Raw genomic sequence first — 23,624 nt, 5'->3', positions numbered from 1 at the left:
CAAGCCATGGAGGAAGGTAACTCCTGCAAGATGTGCTAAATTCGCTGTCAGAAGCCCTCAAAGAACTGACACTAGAGTGGTAAACCAAGGTTTGACCACTGCTGTAAGGTATTTCAACCTCAGGATATAGGAGAACATTAATGCAACAACATTTTTCCAGGGCTTTCTTTGTGTCTAGCCCTCAAAGAGTTTATCATCTAGAAAGGAACACTGGCAGTACCTCAAGCCTTATAAATAATTTATCAAATGTTAAATGATCTTCCTATGTGTGAAAGTCTCCTCTGAGCCTACCCTAATACCAGGTAGGGTTTAGTTTGTGATTTAACCACATTAGTAGCTTTTCCATTTCATCAAGTAAATTCTATCACCTAAAGTCAACCCTCTAAAAATGTACCCCTCTATCCCCCAATATCTTATTTTCTGATTATTCTACCTGCTGTCCACTACATTTGAAAGTATTTTACTTTTCAAATCTTTATAATCATGCTTGTAATATTTTTCCCGATATTTCTATCAGAGAGCTCCCTGAAACTCCATGTGGTTGTGCAATGAAACTGCAGAAATTCCAGTTGCATTGTCAACATTTAGAACTTGAAATTAAGCTCCAGGTGGATGGGTGGGGCACAGTGAGCATTGTTTGTTAAACATCAGGTCTTTAAGACTGCTGCTTTGTACTCACTGTCCTATGTGGTTTTCCCGTGGGTGTGTTCTTAGGCAAGGACCTGCCCTTTTGTCACCTCCTTTTAGAATAACCCACTTGGAGAATGGCATATTTCTCCCTTCTTCCTCTTGCACACTGGTTGCATTTTTGACTTCTGCATTTAGACTTTTAGTGAACCCCTCTTGCCCTCTCTCCCTATTTACACACAGCCCTTTTAAAGATGGCACAGTTAGATAATAGAGCTGCACCCTGAAAACAGGTCCAAGAGAAGTACAAGCTAAAAACAAGAGCAGCGTTCACTGGTGAAATAATACACCGGCGAAACCCAGACTCAGAGTTTCACTCACTTGTAGTAACCCAGAAAAATTCCTGTAAGGAAACAAGTTAAATAACACACTGCGGGACCTTCCTTCCTTCCTTTTCAACTGGACCAGGACACAGAGAAAGGTGGCCCCTTTCTTTTGAAAGTTTCCAACTAGCTCTATTTCTTGTATTTCCTATTTCCATTAAGCTCAAAGATAAAATCCAATGGGAAGAGAAATATTGAATTAAAAAAAAATGATTAAAGGGTAACTCAACCAAAGATTCAGACTCTTTAATGAGTGATTTGATCACAGCTACTGTTATGTTTGATTAGCATTTCCAGATCAAGGAAAACAGAAAGGAACTTTGTGGCAGTAAAAAACAAATCCTGAATTGTTCCCTAATTTGGTGACCTTTAGAATTCATTTTTTAAAGTTATTCAGTATATTTTTTTACAACTGCTGTATCCTTGCGGTATAGGATATTACAGCTTAATGGATAGAATCAGACAACTCTAATTAAGTATATACTGTCATTTACTAGTTGTGTGTCTTTGGTGAAAAAAAAATTGTTCTTGAGCCTCAGTTTCCCCATCTGTGAAATAGGGGATAATCATCATCATAACTACTTCATAAGGTCTTTATGAGGATTAAACATTTTTGACTGTGTGTGCAAAGTTCTTATTACAATGCCAAGCAAATACTATGCTTACAATTTATAGTAGAGTGACCTACCAAGAATATAGGCTCCATTTTAAATATGAGAGTGGTGCTTCCACAGACACAGAGTTTCTCACCATCGTTTCCGTGGGATTGTTGACTTAAATTCCCATCATAAATGAAAAACACAGTGCAGTGTTTCAGAGCTGCTTGGGGCTGTGGAGATAGTTTGGTCTAGGACTTCATTTAGAAATCAAGAACAAAATAGGAATCATGTAATTAATATGTTTAAAATGCTCAATTTAAAATCATACACAGTACAATTTGAGTCTTCAAAAATTACTCTTAATAACTTAAACTATCTGTCCTGCTAATCAACTCTTTTTAGACATCCCTTAAATTTATAAAAACAGGATTTCAAAATCTCAACGTCTTCCACTTTATTAGTCCATTTTACCTTTTTGTTTTTATATACCCATGTTGTCACATGTATCAGAACTTCATTCCTTTCTACGGCTGAATAATATTCCATTGTGTGACTATATCACATTTTGTTTATCTATTCATCTGCTGATAGACTCTTGAGTTGCTTCCAACCTTTGTCCACTTTAAAGCCCTAAGTTCGGTTTTGGTAATATACACACACCAAGGTACTGGATCTTTTCCAAGTGAGAAAGAAAAATGTGTGTGGATCTGTCACTATTAATTCTCATTTTTTTTCAGGGAGTAGGTTTAGATTGGTGGGTATGAACCAGGCAGACCTGTTCTTTAAAGTCTCCCTTAGAAGAGGAGAGATCTCAGACCGGTTACCCAATCTCTTTAAATGGTTTCTTCTCATTTAAGATGGGGTGATATGGCATCTATGCATATAAAGCATTTTAAGTTAGTGCCTGGTGATGGTAAATACTCTATAAATGTTGGCTATTACTCTTCTATTCAAGACTGATCTCTTAGAATACAGAGTAAATATCTTGATTTTGCCTTGAGATCTGGTCTCCTGTGCCTGGAAACTAGAAGCAGCAGCCATCTCAGCTCGGTCACTTTGCTGAATAAACCCTGACTTGGGGAAAGCTGGACACTGGACACTGATGGCTAGCATGCCTCACTTACTGGGCATTCCTGGCTTGGAAGCTCATTCGAGTCTGAGAAAGAAAAATAGTTTATTAAATCACTTACCGCGCACAGATGAAACACTTGTTAATTATAGGATTGACTAGCACTGATGAAGACATCTCTTTTATTCTCCTTGGCTTAAGGCCCGATTTACAATTAACAGTGACTGATGTCTAAAAAGGAAGCTTTCTCTCTGCAGTGCTGTGTTTTCTCAGCAGGAGTTAGAAATAAGATACCTGACAGAGTTTAGTCAGGAAAAAGAAAATTAAGCACTACAAGAAACCACCTGTTTTGTTTGTGGATAGAATATATCCATAACAGCCATACATGATGCCAACATGTTCACTGACTTTATGCAGGGAAAAATAATTTACCTTTACTAATTTTGGTAAGTTATGAAGCATACTATAAACTATTTTTTCTCCACACTTAAAAGGATAGTTAATATTTGCAAGTGAACAGAATCACTTTTTTTTGAAGGTCTCTTACTTATAGCAATGAAATCCCAACCTGAGGAATTAAGTCTTATTGAATATTTCCCCTACAAAAAGGCATTTTCCCTTTCTTAGACCAGGTACTCACCATGTCTATCCAGACTTCTAAATTCACCATCTCCTTGAGAAAACACCATGATTAGAATTTACACCAGAGTAATGTCCTCAAAAAGCTGGAAAGTGGAGTGATTTTGAGATAAGGTCACAAAAACAGACAAGATGTGATTATGCTTTGATTGAAAAACATAGATCCATGTTCCAGACTTCTCACTACTTTTGCTGTGGGTAGATGCTGGACCATCATGCTGCTAGACAAATTTCCTTTCAGTGCTCCCTGGTTCCATGCCGTCGTCCACCCGCCCACCTGAGGACCCTTTATTCTGTCTCACAGTCTCCCAGAAAATCTTAATATCTTATTTATACTTCTTCATGAAGGTGGATAAATACATGTCCTCTCTCACAGGTACACATATTTTAGCCTAAATAATAACAGCTAATTGCAACCGAGTTCTCTCTCTGAAACAAGCACTAAGCTAAGAATTTTCCATATATTATCTCATTTAATCCTCACATTCATTCCATGAGGTAGATAAAATCATCACCCTATTTACCCATCAGTTGATTTCAGTTCAGGGAAGATAAGTAATGCCCATGGTCACAGAGCTAAAAGTGGTCTAACTTGAGAGCTTGAGCTCTTAACTGTACTGACTGAAAATCCAAATGATCTGAGTAGCATCCATATAGGCAAGAGAATATTCTAGAAGCTGCCCTGCAGGCGAAACTACCACTCTAGGCTGAAGTCCTGAGTCCCACCCACATATCTGCCACAGCATTTGCCTCTTATACACAAATGGTAATCTTTGCTAAATACAAATGGTATTTCCTACCTTATCTCTTATGACCCTTTAGCTTTTTCTAAGAATAGGAAAACACAGAAGTATATGGCCTTTATGAGAGAAAGAAACACCTGAAGGAAGGATTTTAAAAAAGTGACCAGAACCCTATTCTACCCTTTGTCAGTTAATAACAAATTCCCTTCTACAGAAAATGTGTCTCTTTTAGCAGGCAGATTAAAGACATGAGAGGATCCCATGGAATCACATCAGATTTGAGGGGGATGAACAAGGAAATTTATTATGTCCAAACACCAAAAAATGTGCAGAAAACCTTTAAAGTGGAAGACCACCATATAGAATAAATGCAAGGAAATGCTCCATTACCCAACTTCAGAATTCATGAAAACCTAAGACAATTAGGCTAACAATATAAGTAGGTTTGAGAAAATTAAAAATAGATCATGGAAGGAAATTAGAGTTTTATAGATTGTGTGTCTGGTTTTTTGAGGTAAAAGATGAAGTCAACTAGCTGAGAAAGTTGGCATGCAGTGCACCAGAAACCAGGTCTAGGACAGCAGAGCTGGCTGATGCTTCTTTCAATGAGTAGGACAATGCACAGGCTTCTCTCCACACTGGGTAGGAGACGCCCTCTCCTGCACCCTTGGAGCCAGTTGGAAAAAACTCATCAAGTGAAACTAATACTTTAGAACCTACCCAGGGTATCTGTTCCACACTCAACCAATCTCCACAGGGGACCACTGCTTAGGAAAATATGGGTTGGAGATAAGATCACATTGCATTTTGAAACCATACTGATGATTAAACAAAGAGACCACTTCTACCTGGGAACTTGTCAACTCTGACAGAGCCATCACCATCCCAGGCACACTCCACATGCCACAATCCTCAGGCAGGAGCCCCAGGACCACTTCCCAGCATTGGAGATGGCCAAATGGCCTGGGGGGAAACGGCTCCATTATGGCTTCTACCAACTCAAGGGGCACGTTCCAATCTCTTCTCTAAATCTCACCACCTCTCTTTCAATAACACCAGTGTCTTAGAGAAAGTTAGGAGAGTTCTATGGATTCCACTAATCATTAGACCTTGTTGGCTACTCTGGGAAGAGGCCCTCACAGTTTGGATTTCTGCTGTTAATCTGGATAGAGTCTGGGGGAACCTTGGGACTCTACCTCTTAAGAATCAGTTTTGTGTGGACTTTGGAAATGTAATTTCTGATGACCCCTCTCCATCTCTGCATGGCCATGTACAAACTAGGGGATGATAACTTGATGACTCACTGATTCCCCCTGTGGGGCAGAGTTTCCTCTGTGGCTTTGATTGCTCACCTATTTAAACAGGTTGTATGTGCCTCCATTCCTTGGCTGATTGTAATTATTTGGTAGTGGGTCATTTTTATTAAAATAAAAATACTTAGACAATCTAGAAGCAGCATTGTATTTCAGATTCTGAAGAAGAAAGACAAGTGGGCTCTTTTGATTATCAGTTCTATCACTGCAGCAGGAACCTGAGTAAATGTCACCTTCAAAATATGAATGAAGGAGGTAAATCACACATCCTTAGTCTGTAACTGGTGCCCATAAATTATTCTACAGGACAAGCCCACATCTTTCAAGGGAAAGCAGACCCTGAGCAAGCACTAGGTAACTTTTCAATACCTTAATTTTGTCATCTGGAAAATAACAATGTCTGACAAAATCTTCTCTTATGATCTTTCCATCGTTCTAAAATGCTTTCATTAATTCAACACGTGTCAATAAAATATCATATACTGGATACTATGATAACTGACAAGAGATTAAAAAAAAAAGAAGAGAAAAAAGGTAAAGCCAAAAGATATAAAACACAACTGATGCATAGATAAAATACGAAATGAGCATCCTAACCCCTGTCCCTTAGACCACTGGAATTGACCAACCCATGCTTAGAACCCTGCATCACAAGCAAGTTTTGTGCACCCTAAATAGTGTGGGCACCAAGGAGGAAGCACTAACTGTCAATTTAAGATCAAGACAGGTGTTGTGGGTTGGGACAGGTGTTGTCCCTCAAAACAGACACTCTCACATGAACACCAGGACCTGGGAATGTGGCCTTATGGGGAATTGGGTGTTTGTAGATACCATCAAGTTGAGCTGAGGGCACACTGGATCAGGGCCTACGCCAATACCTGGTGTCTTTGTAAGTGGCAGGAGAGAACTTAAGAGACCCTGAGAAGAAGGCATGAGACAAGAGAAGCTGAGAATGGCTGATGTAGCTGCAAGCCAAGGACTGCTAGCTACCTCCAGAAGCTAGGAAGAGGCAAGGGAGAGTCCTTCCTTAGAGCCTTCAGAGGGACTATGGCTCTGCCAACACCTTGGTTTTGAACTTCTGGCTCCCAGAACTGAGAGAACACATTTCTGGTTGTTTTAAGCTGCTGTCTGGGGTGCTCTGCTACGGCAGTCCTGGGAACACATGCAGACCCAGGGGCAGGTGGCCTTTGGTCTGGCCTGTAAGAAGCACCAGCTGGAGATGGTAGAGATGTCAAAACTGGCAATGGAAAAAGATTATTTTGGTCAATTGATTATTATAATTTAGTTATTTTGTGTAATAAATTGCAATCAATAAATGTTTGTTAACTTACAGGTGGCTGGTCAGAAGATGGGAAGGAAGGAAGAGAAGAAATGGAGAGAGGAAAGAGAAAGTAATCTGGTAGACTTGGCAAGCTGGAGTGTGAGGTTCAAGGTCAAATTCGGGGATGATGAAGATGGAAATCTAGACTGGAAAAGAAGTTCAAATCCTATCACACAAATATCTTTTGTTCAAGTCATTGCCATTAAAGCCTGTTTGTGGCTGTTCTGATTCTAAAATTTGGTGTTTAAGTAAATATTCCAATTATAAAACAGACTACAAACTCAAGGTTCACAGATTGATCCTATAGACTACATCACAGCTGGCTATCATTGACACTGATGAAATATTAGCCAAGTTATTTCAAATTTTACCTCTCCTAAGAAATATAATTTTTGCATATTGAATATCAAAATCAAAATGGAATGAATGCATTCCCTTATAAGGGAGACAATCAGCTTGTGAAGCCATGTCAGCTTAAGCAAAGTAGACTTATCTGTAAACACAGGGTCACACAATTTCTAAGACCTGCTCCTGGTTCTAATTCTAGTTCTAATTTGATTATAAATTGCACATGCATTTAGCTCCATGTACATTACTGACCAATTGTTCTTGTATCTCAATTTATGACATGGATCAGATGCTGTTGATATAAAGCTCTTAGGAATTCCTAGGGACTAATTCCTGGGGAGACTAACTTCTGTTCCTGGAATTCACTTACAAAGGAATGCCAACTAAGGATGTAGCAGGTCCTGTACATCCGCTTCCAGACCTCCAAGGAATCTCCAGTTCCCCTTCATAGAGAAACGTCTGAAGGTTTCAAGAAAGTAAATCCAATAGCTCTCTACAGAACTCTGAAAATTCTTCTTTTGCCATAAGAGGAAGCTGGACTCTTGAAAAAGACACAAACAACCTTGCAGACAATAAATTATTTTCTTTGGAGCAAAGGACTGTGGGATTTGTGGTGTTTCCTGCTGTTTTCACGCTCGGCCGTCCATCTGGACCCAATAGCTGAGGCCTCTTCCTCACTTTCCTCTCCAGATTCGAACTCCTCATCTACTGCATAAAAAAGTGGTTTGGGCCTCACAGCTGCCCTTCTGCCTCTGCTGGTATACTCTTCTTGGTTTACATTTCTTGGAAAACCAAAGTTGAATGACTTCCCTCCTTTCTGTAAGCTCTTCACCGGGACCATTTCTTGTGTCATTTGTCTTTCTTGAAATGACCCTTTGAGACAGCGTGCACTGAGCATGACGGAAGGAAATCCTGAATCACTGCTGTCATCATCTAGGAAAACATGACATGAAGAGAAAAGAACAAGACTTAATATCCAGAGAGCAAGAGTTCAGAATGAAGTAATTCATTTTGGAGCGTCCAGCTATCGCACAATTTTCTTAGCAACATGATGTTTCCTTTCCTAGGTCCTACCCAAAGAGAGGGCCTCAGAAGTTCTATGTGCAGTATTAAAAGTAAACAGAAATGGGCAGGCAATAGTGGCTCAGTTGGCATGTCTGCCCATGCAAAAAAAAAAAGGAAAAAAAGTAAATAGAAATGCATCAAGCCAGTCATCCTTATGTAAGTAAAGCCGTGTTTGTTTTCAAAATCCTATCAATGGTCTTATGATGCTTTGTGTTGTCAAAGGCCACTGCCAGCACAACTAAGGAAACACATAACAACAAAATACAGGGATACACGGTATTGCTATATGAAAACTCTTGGTTTTATCTTGGTCTGTTTTTTAAATCACTGGATATTATAAATGGGAGTTGCATCCCTTTCACCTTGAAATAGCCAAACTTGTAGAAATAGAGTTGAGAGGTGGCCACGGCAGGGAGCTGCTCTCTTTACAAAGGAGGGAAAGGGGAAAACATACAGCTGGCACAGGATGCTGATGGTGGTGGCGGTGGTGATGGTGATGGTGACAATGATGATGAGGAAAGCTGCCATTTATTGAGAACTCACATGCCTGGACTGTGCTATCATTTTAAATACACTTTCATTTAATCCTTATAAAGGTCCTTTGAGATGAGTCAAATCATGATCTTCATTTCTTAGATAAAGAGGTCAAGCTTTTAATATCAAGGTAAGAGGCTTTTCAATATCACATATCTGATCAAGACAGAATTGGAGTCTGAGCAGAGCCAGGCGAGCTCCACCACCAGGCAGGCGTCCTCTGCACACACACGGGGCAGCGGGCTGCGTGAGTAAGAGAAGCCATCTGGGCAGTGAGGTAAGAGCTCCTCTCAGTTCTCATTCCACGTCCTAAACTAGGCTTAGGACCTTATCATTTACCTCCTTCAATGTGCACTTATCTTCAGAGTAATAGTTTCCACAAATCTCAATTATTCCCATTTCCTCAAGATGTTATTTTACACATTTATTTTCCTTTCAAATATCTGCTAGCAAATTTAAATAAATTTACATATACACATATATTTGAACTTGAAAATGTTTCCTTTCACCTGCTCTCCGTTCCCTCCTAAAAAAACAGAACAAAGCAAAACGCTACAGCTAGAACGTATATGCCCAAATGTTTAATCTTGGCAAAAATGTTTTTAGAATGTGGAACACAAGAAAATTTAAAACACACTGTTAAAAGGCGTTTTTTTAAAAAAAAAGTGACCAAATTTTCTATCCTGAGAAGGAAGCTTGGAAGTTGAGGGGTGGGAGTGGGGGAAATCAACTCCTTTAGGATGAAGAAAACTGTAAACTGTAGCACACATCATCTCTGTACAGTTTCCCATCACTTCCCATTGCTGTGCGCTCTATGCACTGGCCTGAGACCAGCGTTCCCCTCGGTGCTTTTTTATTTCTACCTAAGGAATAAAAGCACTACCTTAAGGATTCTGCCCCCAAGAGGTTTTTTCCTTATCTCACTCTGCTGCCTGGCTACTGCCCCCTTTTCCGCTCTCTTTGCGGAGGTAAGCTCCCTATCAGTGGACAGATTAGGACTACGGTCTCCTGAGCAAAGTGGGTTCTGGGCACTGGAAAGAGGCTTAGGTAGTTGACTTCCAAAGTTTCACTCAGCTCACCCAGTGGGATCAGAATTCAAGGGAGTCTTGGAAGGATGTGTATAGGCCACAGACCCACAGGGAGCTCCCAGAAGTCAAGGGCAAGGCATATTCTTGCAGTAGAGGGCAAGGGAGGAGCTAGGAAGGAAAGTGCCTGGTTAGCCAGGGGCTGCCTGTTTGTTGAGGCATCTCCCTCCATGTTCTCCTCTGGAGCCCCTCCAGCATTCCCTGACCCTTCTTTGGGTGCAAAAGACTTCACATTTGGAGAGATGAATTAGAATAATTGTGCCGAGATGTACACTGAGATAGTGCTCAGATGATTATTTTAATCATTTAAAAATTATTAAGAATAACTGGTAAAATAAGTCCCACTTTATTACTTTTCATTCTCAGATATCTAGTTTAACTGCTCTTGCGTTGCTCACCCAGAGGAAATTTAAATTCAGTTGATCACACTTCAAAGAGGGAGAAGAGAGAGGGAGAATGTGTAGGATTTCATTCCATATCTGTATTAATTCATGTTGAACCGATATTTTTGCATTGCTGTTTCCTTTCCAAGAACACCTTTATCCTCCCATGTCTTTAAGTCTTCATTTTCATGGCTAATATTTATGTTGCATTTACTTGGTTCCAGCACTGTTCTAAGAGTTTTATGTGCAGTGATTGCTTCATGGTCAGAACAGTACATGGAGGAAACTTCAGCGTGCAGGAGTAGAGTTTTGTACATTTTCCCTAGGATTTTATGCATTTTTAATGAAAGTATGGGTGAGATGACCTTTGGGACTTTTATTGAAATGTTGGATTTCTATGCCTTGATCTATGACTTTGCTGAATAATGTAAATACATTTCCAATTATTCAACCAATCTCACCATCTGGAATAACCCTCACCTTGTAACAGCACATTATTTCTTTGATGTTCTGCTGTATTTTTTTAATTAATGCTTATTTAAGATTTGTACATTAGTGCTCAAGGCAGGCTGCTCTGTGGTTTGCATTTCTCTAAGATAAGAGTTTGCAAATTATAGCCTGTGAGCCATATCTGGCTTACTGCCTCTTTTCTATGGCCTAAGAGCTAAGAATGGTTTTTACAGTCTTCAATGGTTGGAAAAAAAAAGTAAAAGTTACCTGACATTCAAATTTTAATGTTCAGAAATAAATGTTTGTTTCATCAATTTTTTAAAAAGCTTTTTTCTTTTCCTTTTTATATTAGGAAGTACCTAATATCCTTGATTTTGCCTCTTGGCCCACCAAGGCTAAAATGTCTTCCATCTGCTCCTTTACCGAAAAAGTTTACCAACATTTGCGCTAACAGGAAGAGCAGCCAAACATGCAGGTTACCTGTGGATTCAGCAACCTCTGCATCTCTTCTTGCTGACTGAAGATTGCTATACGGAAAGGAGAGGTAGCGGATGTTTTTGGTGCCAGCCTGTGAGTAACAAGTGAAAATAAAAAGCCAAATTAGCTACTGCAATTGAAAGCTTCACATGGCAAATAAAGTGAAGGATACAGGCCAACAGTGAAGCATCCATTCTGCATTATTAACTTTGAAAAAGCAGAATGCTTTCCCCTTCAATATGAGGCTCCTTTCCCTTCCTTGGTAAAATGGACCATTACGAGCCTTTAAAGATAGAGTCACATTGAAAGGAGGAACAAGTTTAGGAATGAAATTAGAGTCTACTCCAGACTCAAATGCCACCAGAAATCCCTGTAAGATTGCTTTGAAATAGGGAGAGTTCAGGTGCACAGTAGGTGATTTGAAGATGAGTACAAGGGTCTTGACAAAAACAAATTCCTCCCTCTACCTTTGTGGGAAAGAGGGACGCTCCTAGGGCCAACAGCCCTGGTCCATGGAGGTTTCCTTGTAATGTCCACTATTTGACCACTGTGGTTTGGGTCTAGAAACGCAGCCCCGCAGGCAGGTCCCAGTAACTGCCCCATCCTGTAGGGATGCCTCAGCATTTCCAATGGGCCCCTGTTTTGCACCACCCTTGTCAGAACCCCCTTATCCACCTACCGCTCTGGAGACAGATCAGTCTGCCCCCAGGACATCCCTGCCATGTACCCGATAGGGCAATGAGTTGTGCTCCTAAGACCCTGGACCCTGGGATTGTTTTGGTGTCCGGCACCTTCCACTTTTGCATTTCTCTAGCAACTAGGCAGCTGTCATTTTTTATCTTTTAATGTCAGCAGTAGTTCGCCTGAGGAGGCCCCACACAGGAACAGCTTGGTTATTAGGTGGTAAACATTTGCAGACTAAAGGAATGCCTGGGAAGCAGCTGTCCCAGCCAGTACCTGCTTTCCCCAAGGCAGGCTGTGGCCTTTCCTCAGGCTTTCTCTTAGAGTGTTTTGGCGGCGGATCAGAATCTCTTTAGCTTGCTTTTCACTTGCTTGGGTTTTGAGGTTGTATTTGTTGTAGGACAGAGTCTGCAGAGAGAATGGAATGACAGATACGTAAGGATATTAACAGTGCAACTCTCAGCTTCTAGGACAATGTTGAAAAATGGCAAAATAAAGTCTATGAGGCCCAAAAGGCATCCTGGAGGTTGTTGGGGCCAAGATCAGTAAAGTGTGGCCAAGAGATGAAAGGCACGTGTCCCAGAGGTCAACCACTGCCGGGGCAGAGCTGTGCCTGTACCTGTGCCTCTGACTCACACTCAGTATCACCCTATGTGGCAGTTAGATTCAGTTGTCAACTTGGCCAGGTGAAGACACCTAGTTCTGTTGCTGTGGACATGAGCCAATGGTACGTGAACCTCATCTGTTGCTGATTACATCTGTAGTCGGCTAGGAGGCGTGCCTGCTGCAATGAATGACGTTTGACCTAATCTACTGGTGCTTAAATGAGAGACTTAACGTAGCACAGCCCAAGCAGCTCGGCATACCTCATCTCAGTACTCGCAGCTCAGCCCAGGCCTTTGGAGATGCAGAAAGGAATCACCCCGGGGAAAGTTGTCGGAACCCAGAGGCCTGGAGAGAAGACCAGCAGAGACCACCCTGTGCCTTCCCACGTAAGAAAGAACCTCAGTGGAAAGTTAGCTGCCTTTCCTCTGAAGAACCAACAAAATAAATCCCCTTTTATTAAAAGTCAATCTGTCTCTGGTGTGTTGCATTCCGGCAGCTAGCAAACTACCACACCCTATTATCCCTGAAGTGGCTCCCACTAGGACCCACATACACTTAGGCTGCTCCACACACACATTTTCTTTCCCTATTCGTGTTACCTTATGTAGACCAGTGGTTCCTAATTTTGTTGTTATTGTTAAATTTCAACTTCAGATCAACCATGGGTATAAGTTTGCCTGTGTGTGTGTGTGTTTTAACATTTTTTTTGTTGTGAAATATAGCACTTACAAAAAAGCAATACATTTCAAAGTACATTTTAACAAGTAGTTTTAGAATAAATTTCAAAGTTTGGTACAGGTTACAGTTCCACCATTTCAGATATTTCCTTGTAGCTGCTCCAAGACACTGGAGACTAAAAAGAAATATCAATATAATGATTCAGTGGTCATATTCATTTATTAAATCCTATCTTCTCTGTTATGACTTTTCCTTCTCATTTGATCCTTTTCTCAATCTTTAGAGATATTGGGCAATGACCAATCTCACTTCATGTTGAAAAGGGGTGTTGACATTATGGAGGAGGGAGATGATGGATGATGCTGTTGGAGAGATTGGTACCTCTGGATTTTAGGGCTTAAGAACCATCTGGAAGTTTTAGATTCTGAAAAATAAACTTAATGAATGAAACTTATAGAATCTCAGATAGAACCCTGGGTGTTCTTTAGGGTTAGCAGGAATACAAGCAACCAAACTAAGGGAGTGATTAAGATACTGACAGGTGATAAGACATGGGGTTTGGCAAACCACAGTAATTAGCAATATCTAGCTGAACTGTGCATAACAGCAACCTCCAGAATAGCCCCTGGACTCTATTTGAAATCTCTTAACCACTGATACCTTATTTTATCACATTTTTTCCCCATTTGGTCAGAGAGGCATTGTCGATTCCATGGTGCCTGGGTCAGGCTCATCCCTGGGAGTCACAGCTCAGGTTGCCAGGGAGACTTCCATCCCTGGACATCATGTCCCATATAGGGGGGAGAGCAACAATTTTCCTTGCAGAGTTAGGTTTAGAGAGAGAAAAAGACTACATCTGAGCAACAAAAGAGGTTTTTTGGTAGTAACTCTTACATATAACTACAGGATTAACTTCTCCACTACAGAAATAAGCTTCACAAGAGAAAGCCTCAGATCAAGGGCTTGGTCCGTTGACTTGGGAGTCCCTAATGTTTGAGAGAGTATCAGGGATTTCCCAGGTGGGAAAATTTAATAATTCCATATTTTTTCTCCAGTACCTCAAGAAGCTTTGCCAATTTTTAAAAATTATCTGCCCAGCATATTTTGGGTATTACACTAATATGCACAGAGTTACAAGCCCTCATGCTCATTCTAGGCTCCACGTGTTTAAGTTATTTAACTGAACTGGTCAGACAGGTTGAGTGAGATTGTTTACTACAGAAATTGGACAAAATAAATCTCTCTTCCTTTGGCCTTATACTGTAGGTAAATTTTTAAAATACAGACAGTATCATCTTTTGCCCTGTATTCTGATTTACCTTATTCCCAATCAGATCAGCTTCTTTTTCACTTTTAACTGAAGACTTATCTCTTTTTTGGCTTCTTTAACAGTTGCTGTATGTAGGAATACTGACTTTCAGAGCTTTAGAACTCCAACTCTGAGTCTTAGGTGTCAACAGTTACTCAAAGTTCCAGGGAAATATCAGGTTATACACATATCACACAGCATCTCGCGAATTTAGAAATAACACTTAAAGCTCAGGAGTAAATGTGAATGCTTACAATGAGGCCCCAATTTTCTTACACGTATTTTCTAAAAGCAACCACTCTTTTTGTTTCTGGCTTATTTTGCTCAACATAATATCCTATGGCTCATTCACATTGTTGCATGCCTCACAACTTTGTTCCTTCCTGTAGGCACACAGTGCTCCACTCTGCTTCTCAGAGGGCCGCCTCCACCCACTGGGCATCATGAATAACATCACCATAAACACCGTGGAATGTTTATGTGTGAAAATGTCTATTCGAGTCCCTGCTTTCAGTTCTTTTGAGTACGTTCCCAGTAACGGGATTTCTTAAACTTTGGAATTTAACAGATCAAGGAAATGTCAAAACTATTTTGGGAATTTCTGTAGGGCTGCTATTTTTCTTCATTTTAAAAATTTTGCCTATTAAAGACAGTAAATCATATCTACCCATTACCACCACCATCATCATCAGCTCAAAAAGGAAGAGGTCTTTAAGCAAAATAGTAGGAAGGAGGACAGATAAAGAGCTGTCCTTCAAATTGAATAAATTCACTTTATGGAAAATTTCTCCCTCGTCTTTACCCCAGGCTTCGTGGGGTGGAAACATGTCATGGACTGTGGCCCAGTGCTGGTCCTTAGACAGGTGGCACAGCACTTCACTAAAATTTTTCCTCCTCCTTCCTCATTTGCGGTCCCCTGATATGCACGCCCAGTCGCCTTGATGTCACTGAGGAAGCACATGGTGCCCATTGAGTCACCACGAGGTCCCACTGCACAGCTGTGATCTGGAGTACAGATGTTATTCCTCCCAGTAAGTGAATGTTTGAATAAAGTTAGTAAATTCAACCTCAATATAGCAAATGCTTATGTAGCACCTTCCATGTGCTGGGCATGGTGGTAAGCTCAGAATCGAAAAAAAAGATGAATGTTAGAATTCTGATCTTCCAAAAACTTAAGTCTACAGGAAGAGTCAAACAATCAAGCTAAGGTAGGGATAAGATACTGAGATCTCCAGGGTTATAAAAGCCACTCATCTAGTTTTGGAGTTGGAAAGATTTACTGCCCTGAGCTGAATCTGTAAAGTGTTATCCAGGGAAGGGTTTCAGAAAGATGGAACACATGAACTAAGATATGGTAGGAGGGGACACTGGAGCAGAGGCAGGAATTTATCACTGGAGAATGAAGTATTGCTCAAAGTTTAGTGAGAGAGGAGACTGGGGAGTTGGGAGTGGGGGGGGGTGGCAGGGAAGATGACAGGGGCCAAGCCACAGGCACCCCATCCTCAAGGCAGGGTGGCACAATCAAACAGGAGTTTCTAACACTTAGACTTGTGGGAAGGTTGTATTTTAAGTAATATTTGGACCCTTTGGTCTTTTATTTTGCCTCACATGATATCACCCCAGGTGCTTGTTTAATTTTCCTATCTGTAGGGAGTAAAATTTGTATTATCCTTGGCATATACAAGTTTCTTTCCTCTTCTTTCTCCTTTTCCACCCTTTCCTGAAGGAGTTGGTGGTAAAGTACAGCCTGTATTTCCCATTTCACCTTGAACTCTGTGGGGGAAAGTCTGTATCTGTCTTAGCATATTGTTTCTAATGCCTAGAATATTCTAGTTGTGCATTTAACATGTGCTGAAGGAGCCAAAATTTTAATAATTGTATTCTTCCTTTGAGAGTATATAAAAATTCTGAGAGCCCACATCAATTTTTGTCTTGTCCCTGAGGTCTGGGCTGAGGCCACTTTCTTAACTTGTAAGATTAGGTTTTTCTCAATCTCTATTCTCGCTGTGTTCCAGAAGAACATCCTTTGTGGTGGTCCCTCTGAGAAGCAGAATCCAGAGTACACCCCACTCTCCAGAGAGTCACCCCTCACTGCCAACAAAGATCCTGTATGGGCTACCCAAAGGGAAGGAACCCGAACCAGGAGTGTCCAGAAGCCTTGTAGGTATAACACATAGAGCCGAGTCCCCTAAGCTTCAGGATTTAATGGCTCATCCAGCGTTAAACCCTGCCCTTATCCTGGCCCTGCCCCGAGGTGACTGCTGACTCCCAAAATGACCCCTCCCAAGCTGTGGACGGTGAGAAAATGTGCCACACACCAATCCTGCCCTGTGGGAGATGGATGACCTATCCCAGGCTGGGGAACTTGAGAAGTGTAGCGTGTACCCTAGAAACAAAGCAATTGTATAGCTTTCCTGGGTTGCACCTTTACGGTGACTTTAACTTCAAGAGGGCAGGAAAACCATGGTGGAAAAGAGGAGCCCAATGACCTTTGCAAAGGATAGGGACAAAATGAAAAATTATAAGTGGAAGGACATGTGGGCTTCATTCTTTTAGAGAAATAAAAGTGATGTTAAAACATCGAATCAGAGGTTTAGTATTTATGTTCTTTCCAGGGTGATCAGTGAGACATTTTGTAATTAAAAGTAACCTAGGTTCTTAATTGGGGCAACAAGATAGCGGAGTGCTGTATAGATTAGAGGAGAGAACTCATGAGAGCAGACCGACTAGACACACTTAAAAAGAAAAAAAGTTGGCAGGCTGTGTCAAAGGGGGAAAAAAAGGGAGAATAGGTGACTGACCTTATTATAGATGGATTTTGTTTCCCAGGATCCCTATTGACATTTCTGGACCTTTCCTAAAATCTGACTTCATCAACATGGGGGAAAAGGGTAAGTATCAGGCACCCTTTGGGTCCCTGGTCTTTCTCACTAAGCCAACATTCAGCAAGTTTTTATTTACCTATATAAGGTAGAATGTGATAGTCATACTGAAAGAGTTTTACTTGGAACAATTTGAAAGCTGTGGAATTTACTCTAAGTATGCTTTGCTTGCATATATTCTTTCAGCTGGTACAGAGCCTCTCATTGATACATTCTCTTTAATCACTGACTTTTCTGAAACAGAAAACAATGACTTTCACTAAATTATCTAAGTCTAGAGTCATGGAAAGAACATTAGATTGGAGGTTGGAACTCCTGGGTTCTTAACCTGGATTTGTTTTGTGACCTCCCACAAGTCTGAAAACCAGTTTCTCTAACCTCAGTATCTTTGACTTAGAAATGAAAAGCTTTGACTAGATGATTTTATTTTTGTCCCATCAAGACTATGATCTATGACATAATCATAAAAACCAATGCCCTTATCATGAATCAACTTATATCCAAGAATGGTGATAGACAATTTAATCATCAAATTTGAAAATACTCTCATACAGAGGATGTAAGTTTAAATTTCATTTGACTGAGTCATCATTTCAGAAGGACTCACCCATCATCTCCAGAAATGTTCTTGATACGCCTTTTGGACCAGTTCCAAAGCACTAGTATAGATTTCCTATCTTTTCCTTTTTAATATGAAAGTCCCATCCGAATTGAAAACTAAAAATATTCCTAAAATATCTCTTTTTATTCAAGTTTTAGGTACTATGTGCCTTAGATATTCTAATCGAAACCATCTCAATTTTCTGACTCTTACAGTCAATAAGGTTGAGACACCTCGCCTGTCACCTGCGCCCTGCCACCATCTTGTCTGTGCAGTGTTAGTGTCTGGGCATCACTGCTGGTCTGAATCTAGAGGGAGACCCAAAGGTTCTGGAAAACCCCGGGCTGCAGGGCTAGGGCAGCCTGACCCCTACAGCCAGCAGCTGGATTTGCATTTCTCTTTATACCTCAGCTCCCATTTTTTTCAGCAGAAATAGTTACATTTCTGTTCTCCAGAATAAGCAGAAAGAAGTTGTTCGGCAAGAAAACAGCTTTAGGAAAGATAATGTGAACAAGAACGGATGCCTGCAGGACTGGTTCAAAGGACAGGCAATGGGGCACCGTGGAGGGAGGGCTTCTACTCACCCTTTGTCGGACGTGGTACATGTTGTGTGTCAGAATGTCCCTCATGGACTCCACATCTTCTGGGGAAAGTCTTTTGATTCCTTGTATCCTCTGAGCCCTGGAAGCATTATTGGAGGTTAGCCAAATATTATTCTTCCATCTTAGCTGGAGGGGCTGCAAAAGAATCAATAGACCTTGCCCCATATTTGGGGGAATCCAAACTCCCATAACCCTTGTTTTTATATAATCACTTCTGTTGTTGTAATAAGTACATTTAAAATATCAGAAGAGGAGCTTTGACTTACAGATTTGAAAGTATGGTACCAGTGCCTATCATCTTGTTCTAAGCCACTCTTTTTTTATTTTACATGGGCAGGCACCAGGAAGCGAACCCGGGTCTCCAGCGTGGCAGGCGAGAACTCTGCCACTAAGCCACCGTGGCCCGTCCTTTAATCCACTTTTTTTGGGGGGGGGGTGCAGGGTCCGGGTATCAAACCCAGGTCTCCCTTATGGAAAGTAGGCATTCTAACCACTGAATACATGAGCACCCCTCTAACCCACTTTTGAAAGAAGATTTAAGGGGGTGAAAGACCTATTAATTTTCCCTCCAAACCTATCATGAACTGATCCATTTGTAAAATACAATAAAAATCAACTATTAGAAAACAAAATGTTTTAAAGATATCATAAAATGCAAACCAAACGTTTTATTGTTAGATTCAAAAGAAGTGAAATTACTCTGCCAATGGCTGACTCTTAATCCTGTATCTATCTCTCATTGCAGACAATTTGCAGCCCAACACCAGTCCACATACCACATTTACACCAGTTCATGTTCCATGTTTTTATCATTTTTCTACTAGAAAAGTTGTAGGTTTACAAAACATCATGGATTAAATACAATGTTTCCACATACCACCAATTAATAACACCTTGCATCAGTGTGGTACATTTGTCACATTCGATAAAAGAACATTTCATTTTTATAATTGATCTATTACCTATAGTATATGGTTCACATTAGGATTCACTGTTTGTGTTGTACAGTCCTCAATTTGTTTGTTTTTAAATCTTTATTCTAGGAACATATTTTCAACCCCAAATGTCCCCTTCTAATCATGTTCTGAATAGCACTGATCTAAGGAATACTAAAGTTTTATGAGATGAGGACATTTATCTTGCAACTGTTCCTTTAGAGACTTTATCTTTGGCCAAAGAATAATTTTAAGCGGCCAGAACTATGTTTTCCAAGGGCCATTAGACCACTTTCATCTGAGAGCCGGCCTCAGCGCTCAGACTCGGGGAGCAGAAGGCTGCTCCCGGCCTCTGCACTGATCATCCCCACCTCCACCCTGGCTTCCTGCCCCATCACCCTCCAAAGTGTTCGGACACCAGGTCAAGCACAGGTTAGCAGTCAATGCCCAATTGTCCTTCGGGATTTCAGAGTCACGACATTGCTATGTTCAGAACTCTCATGTGACACAGATTTGATTTCAATCTAGTGGCAGCAATTTTTTTTAAAACTTCTTATTACTGGAATAATATATATTCACTGTAGAAAATAAGAGCAAGACAGAGAATTCATGACCATTAACCACTATCCCCCATTCCCCTTTTAATTTTATCACCTCTGTTAACCTCTTGATATAAACTCTTAGAGTTTTCTTTTCCCTAACTGTAGCTTTTCCGAATGCATAAGGAAACTCATGGATTTACATATCTGCTTGCAAAAGTTCTTAGGACAATTGATCACAGAGATGACTAGTTTCAATGCAAGCCACCTTTGAAGTATATTTTTTCAAATATAAGTAGAAATGCAGTCATAAAAAGCAAAGACATTTTCAAAGTCATGTAAGATAGGTAGATAATTTTTAAGGACTTGATACTGGATACCATGGTATGTTAGGACTTTATTTAGCAATGCTATCTCTAGACTGAATAATGGTCTTTCTACAAAATTATCGAAATCAGAGTTTCCATATCTTAGAGCTACAAATGTCACCTCTATTAATATTTGGCTACCACCCTTGGTGATCTAAACATTATTATCAGGACATTTCAACTTGGCTGTTTAAATGTCCTCCAAATGGAATGTTTTCTGGTCTACACACCCCCCTCCTCTATTCTGAACATATTCCTTTGTTTATGGTAGGTGTACTGCATTGCTAGGCAGAAACACAGCTAGTTAAACAGTTCCATGTTTTGTGTTTATAATCAAATACATAAAGTTTTACTTAGCACAATGGTAGGTCTAATTTGGCACTGTTCTTGGCTTATAACTGACCACTTTGGGAAGGACTAGACTTAATTAAATTCCATTCAGGCTGCTGGCCAGAATGAATAATACAGGAGTTCCAAAACCATCATCTTTTTCACTGATCCACTAAGAAACTACAGCTATAAACTTACACAGAGGAATGATTAATTCGGGCAGGGTCGTGCCTGGAGTTCCCACATGTCCCATCCAGAGCAGACTCATCCCTGATGTGCTCAGATCACGACCATGGAAAGATACAATCCTTAGAAAAACTGAGTTGGTAATAATGCTCAGGCAAAATTATCAGCTGAAAAAATCTTGTTGCTGAGATGCTCATTAATTATCTGTAAAGGCAATCTCTGTCATCTTACATAAAAGACTGGTGATAATACATGGCTACTAAAGTCAAACTGGGAGAATCCAAATCCACATCAATTTGAATAAAAGGTACACATTACATTTCCCTTAATTGTCTTTTTTTTGTTTAATTTTGACCATACACACTAGTACAAACTTGAAACCTAGCAGGTATTACATTTGTACTATGGTATGAATTTTCAAAAGATCAAATATTACCCTCTCACTCATTTAGAGGAATCCATCTTCTTTTAATTGCTTTAGATAATGAAACCTGTGGGAAATGAATGTGATGATGACCAAAGGACCTGCCCACTGAGTATATACTGGTGTTTAACAGCTGTGGTTTGCCTTGTGTGTTTTTACAAAGGCCAAAAAGATGACCAACATTTAGATGAGTGAAGAATGTGTGAGAAGGTGGCATTGCTCCCCACAACACACATAATTCCAATATGGAGATGAAGATGGCATCGGAATCTGAATTCCAGAATCATCAGTGCAAGAATGCATAAATTTAAACTTATAGTTACCAATCTGTGATCAATGAAAAAAATTCTTCAAATATAATGAAGTTAACTTTATACTATTTTGAAAATGACATCTTAAAATTATTTGGAGTTTTAGAATATATATTTTGAAGTTGTATATTTATAGTTTGTTATGCATATATATTGATAAATATTTTCAGATCCCTTTAACATTAATCAAAATGTTCGGGTTTTTTGAAGCTTCAATGCCTTTAATCAGTTTGAGTCTATTTTCCGGTATATCTAAGAACTTACCACTCATTGGTAAGTTATTAAATATTATTATTAAAATATTAATAAAATATATATCATATAACATATAATCAAAATAAATATTATAAATATTTATAAAAATCAAAATACCTAATCCAACTATTTCATAGGATTGTTTTGAGGGTCAAACAAGATAATATGTGTAAAAGCAATGGGATTCTATAGACTCAACATCATCCTCACCGTGCTATACCCAACTTCTGGTGGCAATATTTTCCTCAAGGTCCCAAGGTTTTGGGAATCTAAACTTCTTGAAAACAATTGCTTAAACTTCTGAAGAAAAAAAGTATATGTGCATTTTGTTGTTGTCATCTCAGACAGAATAATAAAAAGTGAACTGAGTACACACTTCTTTTTCCTATTATTGTATGAAGGTTTGTTTTTTAAAAAATTAGCTGCTTTGATCTTAGAAGAGGAATTCCTTTTTGCTGGGCGTCCTACAGATTTCTAATGAGATCAAATAAGTGCAACTGAAATACTAAACTTGTATTAAATATCAGATCTTAAAAACCCCTTCTCCCACTCTAGTTAATGAGCTGGCTAAGGCTATAGGAGGAAAAAACTTATCTATAAAGCTATCTTACTAATCTTAAATCAAGGTCTGAAAAATCATTGACTCAAGGAAGAGCCCTTTCCAAGTAAAGCTCATTTAAAAGTCATCTTGAGGTCAGAAATGAAGGCAATTACTTATGACCTATGCAATGTGATACGGAGATTCAAAATACGTTTTCCCTCGTGATAGACTGATTCTCATTTAAGATAAGCATTCCTACATACCTAAAAGCAAGAGTTCACATAACTAGTGAGCAAACCAAATCGAGGAAGTCTCTAAAGCTCCCGACTGCCTGAACTGCCCAGCCCTCTTCTCTTGCCTCTAGTTAACTCCCACTTGTCTGGCAGTGAGCAGGTCAAATAATGGGGACCAGGATAGGTTTACTCCCCTTTACCCCCATACACTCGCCAACTCCCTATTCTTTATGAGTATATATTTTGCACGACTTTTTTTTTTTATCAATGTCTGTGACCCCGCTAGACTGTGACCTCCATCGGTGCAGGAATTTTGTCTGCTTCTACAGTGCCTGGCACATAACAGGTGCACGTAAATTGGCTGCATCTACGGTGAGGCAAATGAGGCACTCACAGGGACAAAATGCAAAGGGACTCAAAAATCTCCAAAATCAAGATGAGTAATATTTTAATGCAATATTTTGGAAAATAAAGATGAATGCCAAGATTGGTAATGATTAAAACATCAACATTTAAATAAAGACAGAATCAGTATTACTGATTTTCCTTTAGCCTCAGGCTCCAAGATGGCTCAGTAATAAATTTCTGTGTGTTCCCATTTTAGTATCATGAATTTGCTCAAAACAATGTTATTGGTAGCACCAAAACAAAGAAACAAGCAAAGAAAACAGTGTTCCCAAGAAATAAGGCAGAAAGCTTTTTTTTTATACTGGAAGCTGGTGTAGAATTCCCAGGCATGTACGAGAGAGGCAAGAGGCTTTCTGATTCATTAGCAGGTAAGGGACGAAGGTGTCATCTGAGAAATAACACGCAGGCATTATAATGATTTCATCACTTCCTATTCTTAGCTCTGCTCTCAACTTGCTTTTTAGATGTGAGGACATCACTGAAGGTTATGACTAAGTGTCTTTACCTGCTAAAGGCAAGATGGAGGGGGCTGGCATCCCTATCCTAAATATATGCTGTGATACATTTCTCAATTCATAAATCGTTCCTTGGAAGAAAACTGGCTATCTCTGGTCTTGTGAAATTGAGACCATGTACTCTGAGAGAGTTAAGGCAGTCTTAAAAAATATCTTGCCAGCTCTTGAGATGATTAGTTTATAG

At 39.9% G+C, this 23,624-nt stretch overlaps 1 protein-coding gene across 1 annotated transcript in view; it reads right to left on the bottom strand.

Annotated features, from left to right (window-relative positions):
* Positions 1 to 1,025: 1,025 nt before the first annotated feature.
* SLC9A4 (solute carrier family 9 member A4) overlaps positions 1,026 to 23,624 on the bottom strand; it is a 57,136-nt gene continuing 34,537 nt past the window's right edge. The window contains exons 9-12 of the mRNA XM_077134900.1: positions 18,378 to 18,474; positions 11,994 to 12,125; positions 11,040 to 11,127; positions 1,026 to 7,975 (exon numbers count right to left, since the gene is read on the bottom strand). Coding sequence (XP_076991015.1) covers positions 7,620 to 7,975; positions 11,040 to 11,127; positions 11,994 to 12,125; positions 18,378 to 18,474 — 673 coding nt within the window. The 3' untranslated portion in view covers positions 1,026 to 7,619. The remainder of the gene's footprint in view (positions 7,976 to 11,039; positions 11,128 to 11,993; positions 12,126 to 18,377; positions 18,475 to 23,624) is intronic.

The sequence above is a fragment of the Tamandua tetradactyla genome, chromosome 17 (genome assembly GCF_023851605.1).
Source record: "Tamandua tetradactyla isolate mTamTet1 chromosome 17, mTamTet1.pri, whole genome shotgun sequence".
Classification (NCBI taxonomy): Eukaryota; Metazoa; Chordata; class Mammalia; order Pilosa; family Myrmecophagidae; genus Tamandua; species Tamandua tetradactyla.
The sequence above is the reverse complement of the archived record's forward strand: the minus strand, read 5'-3'. Positions and strand labels throughout refer to the sequence as shown.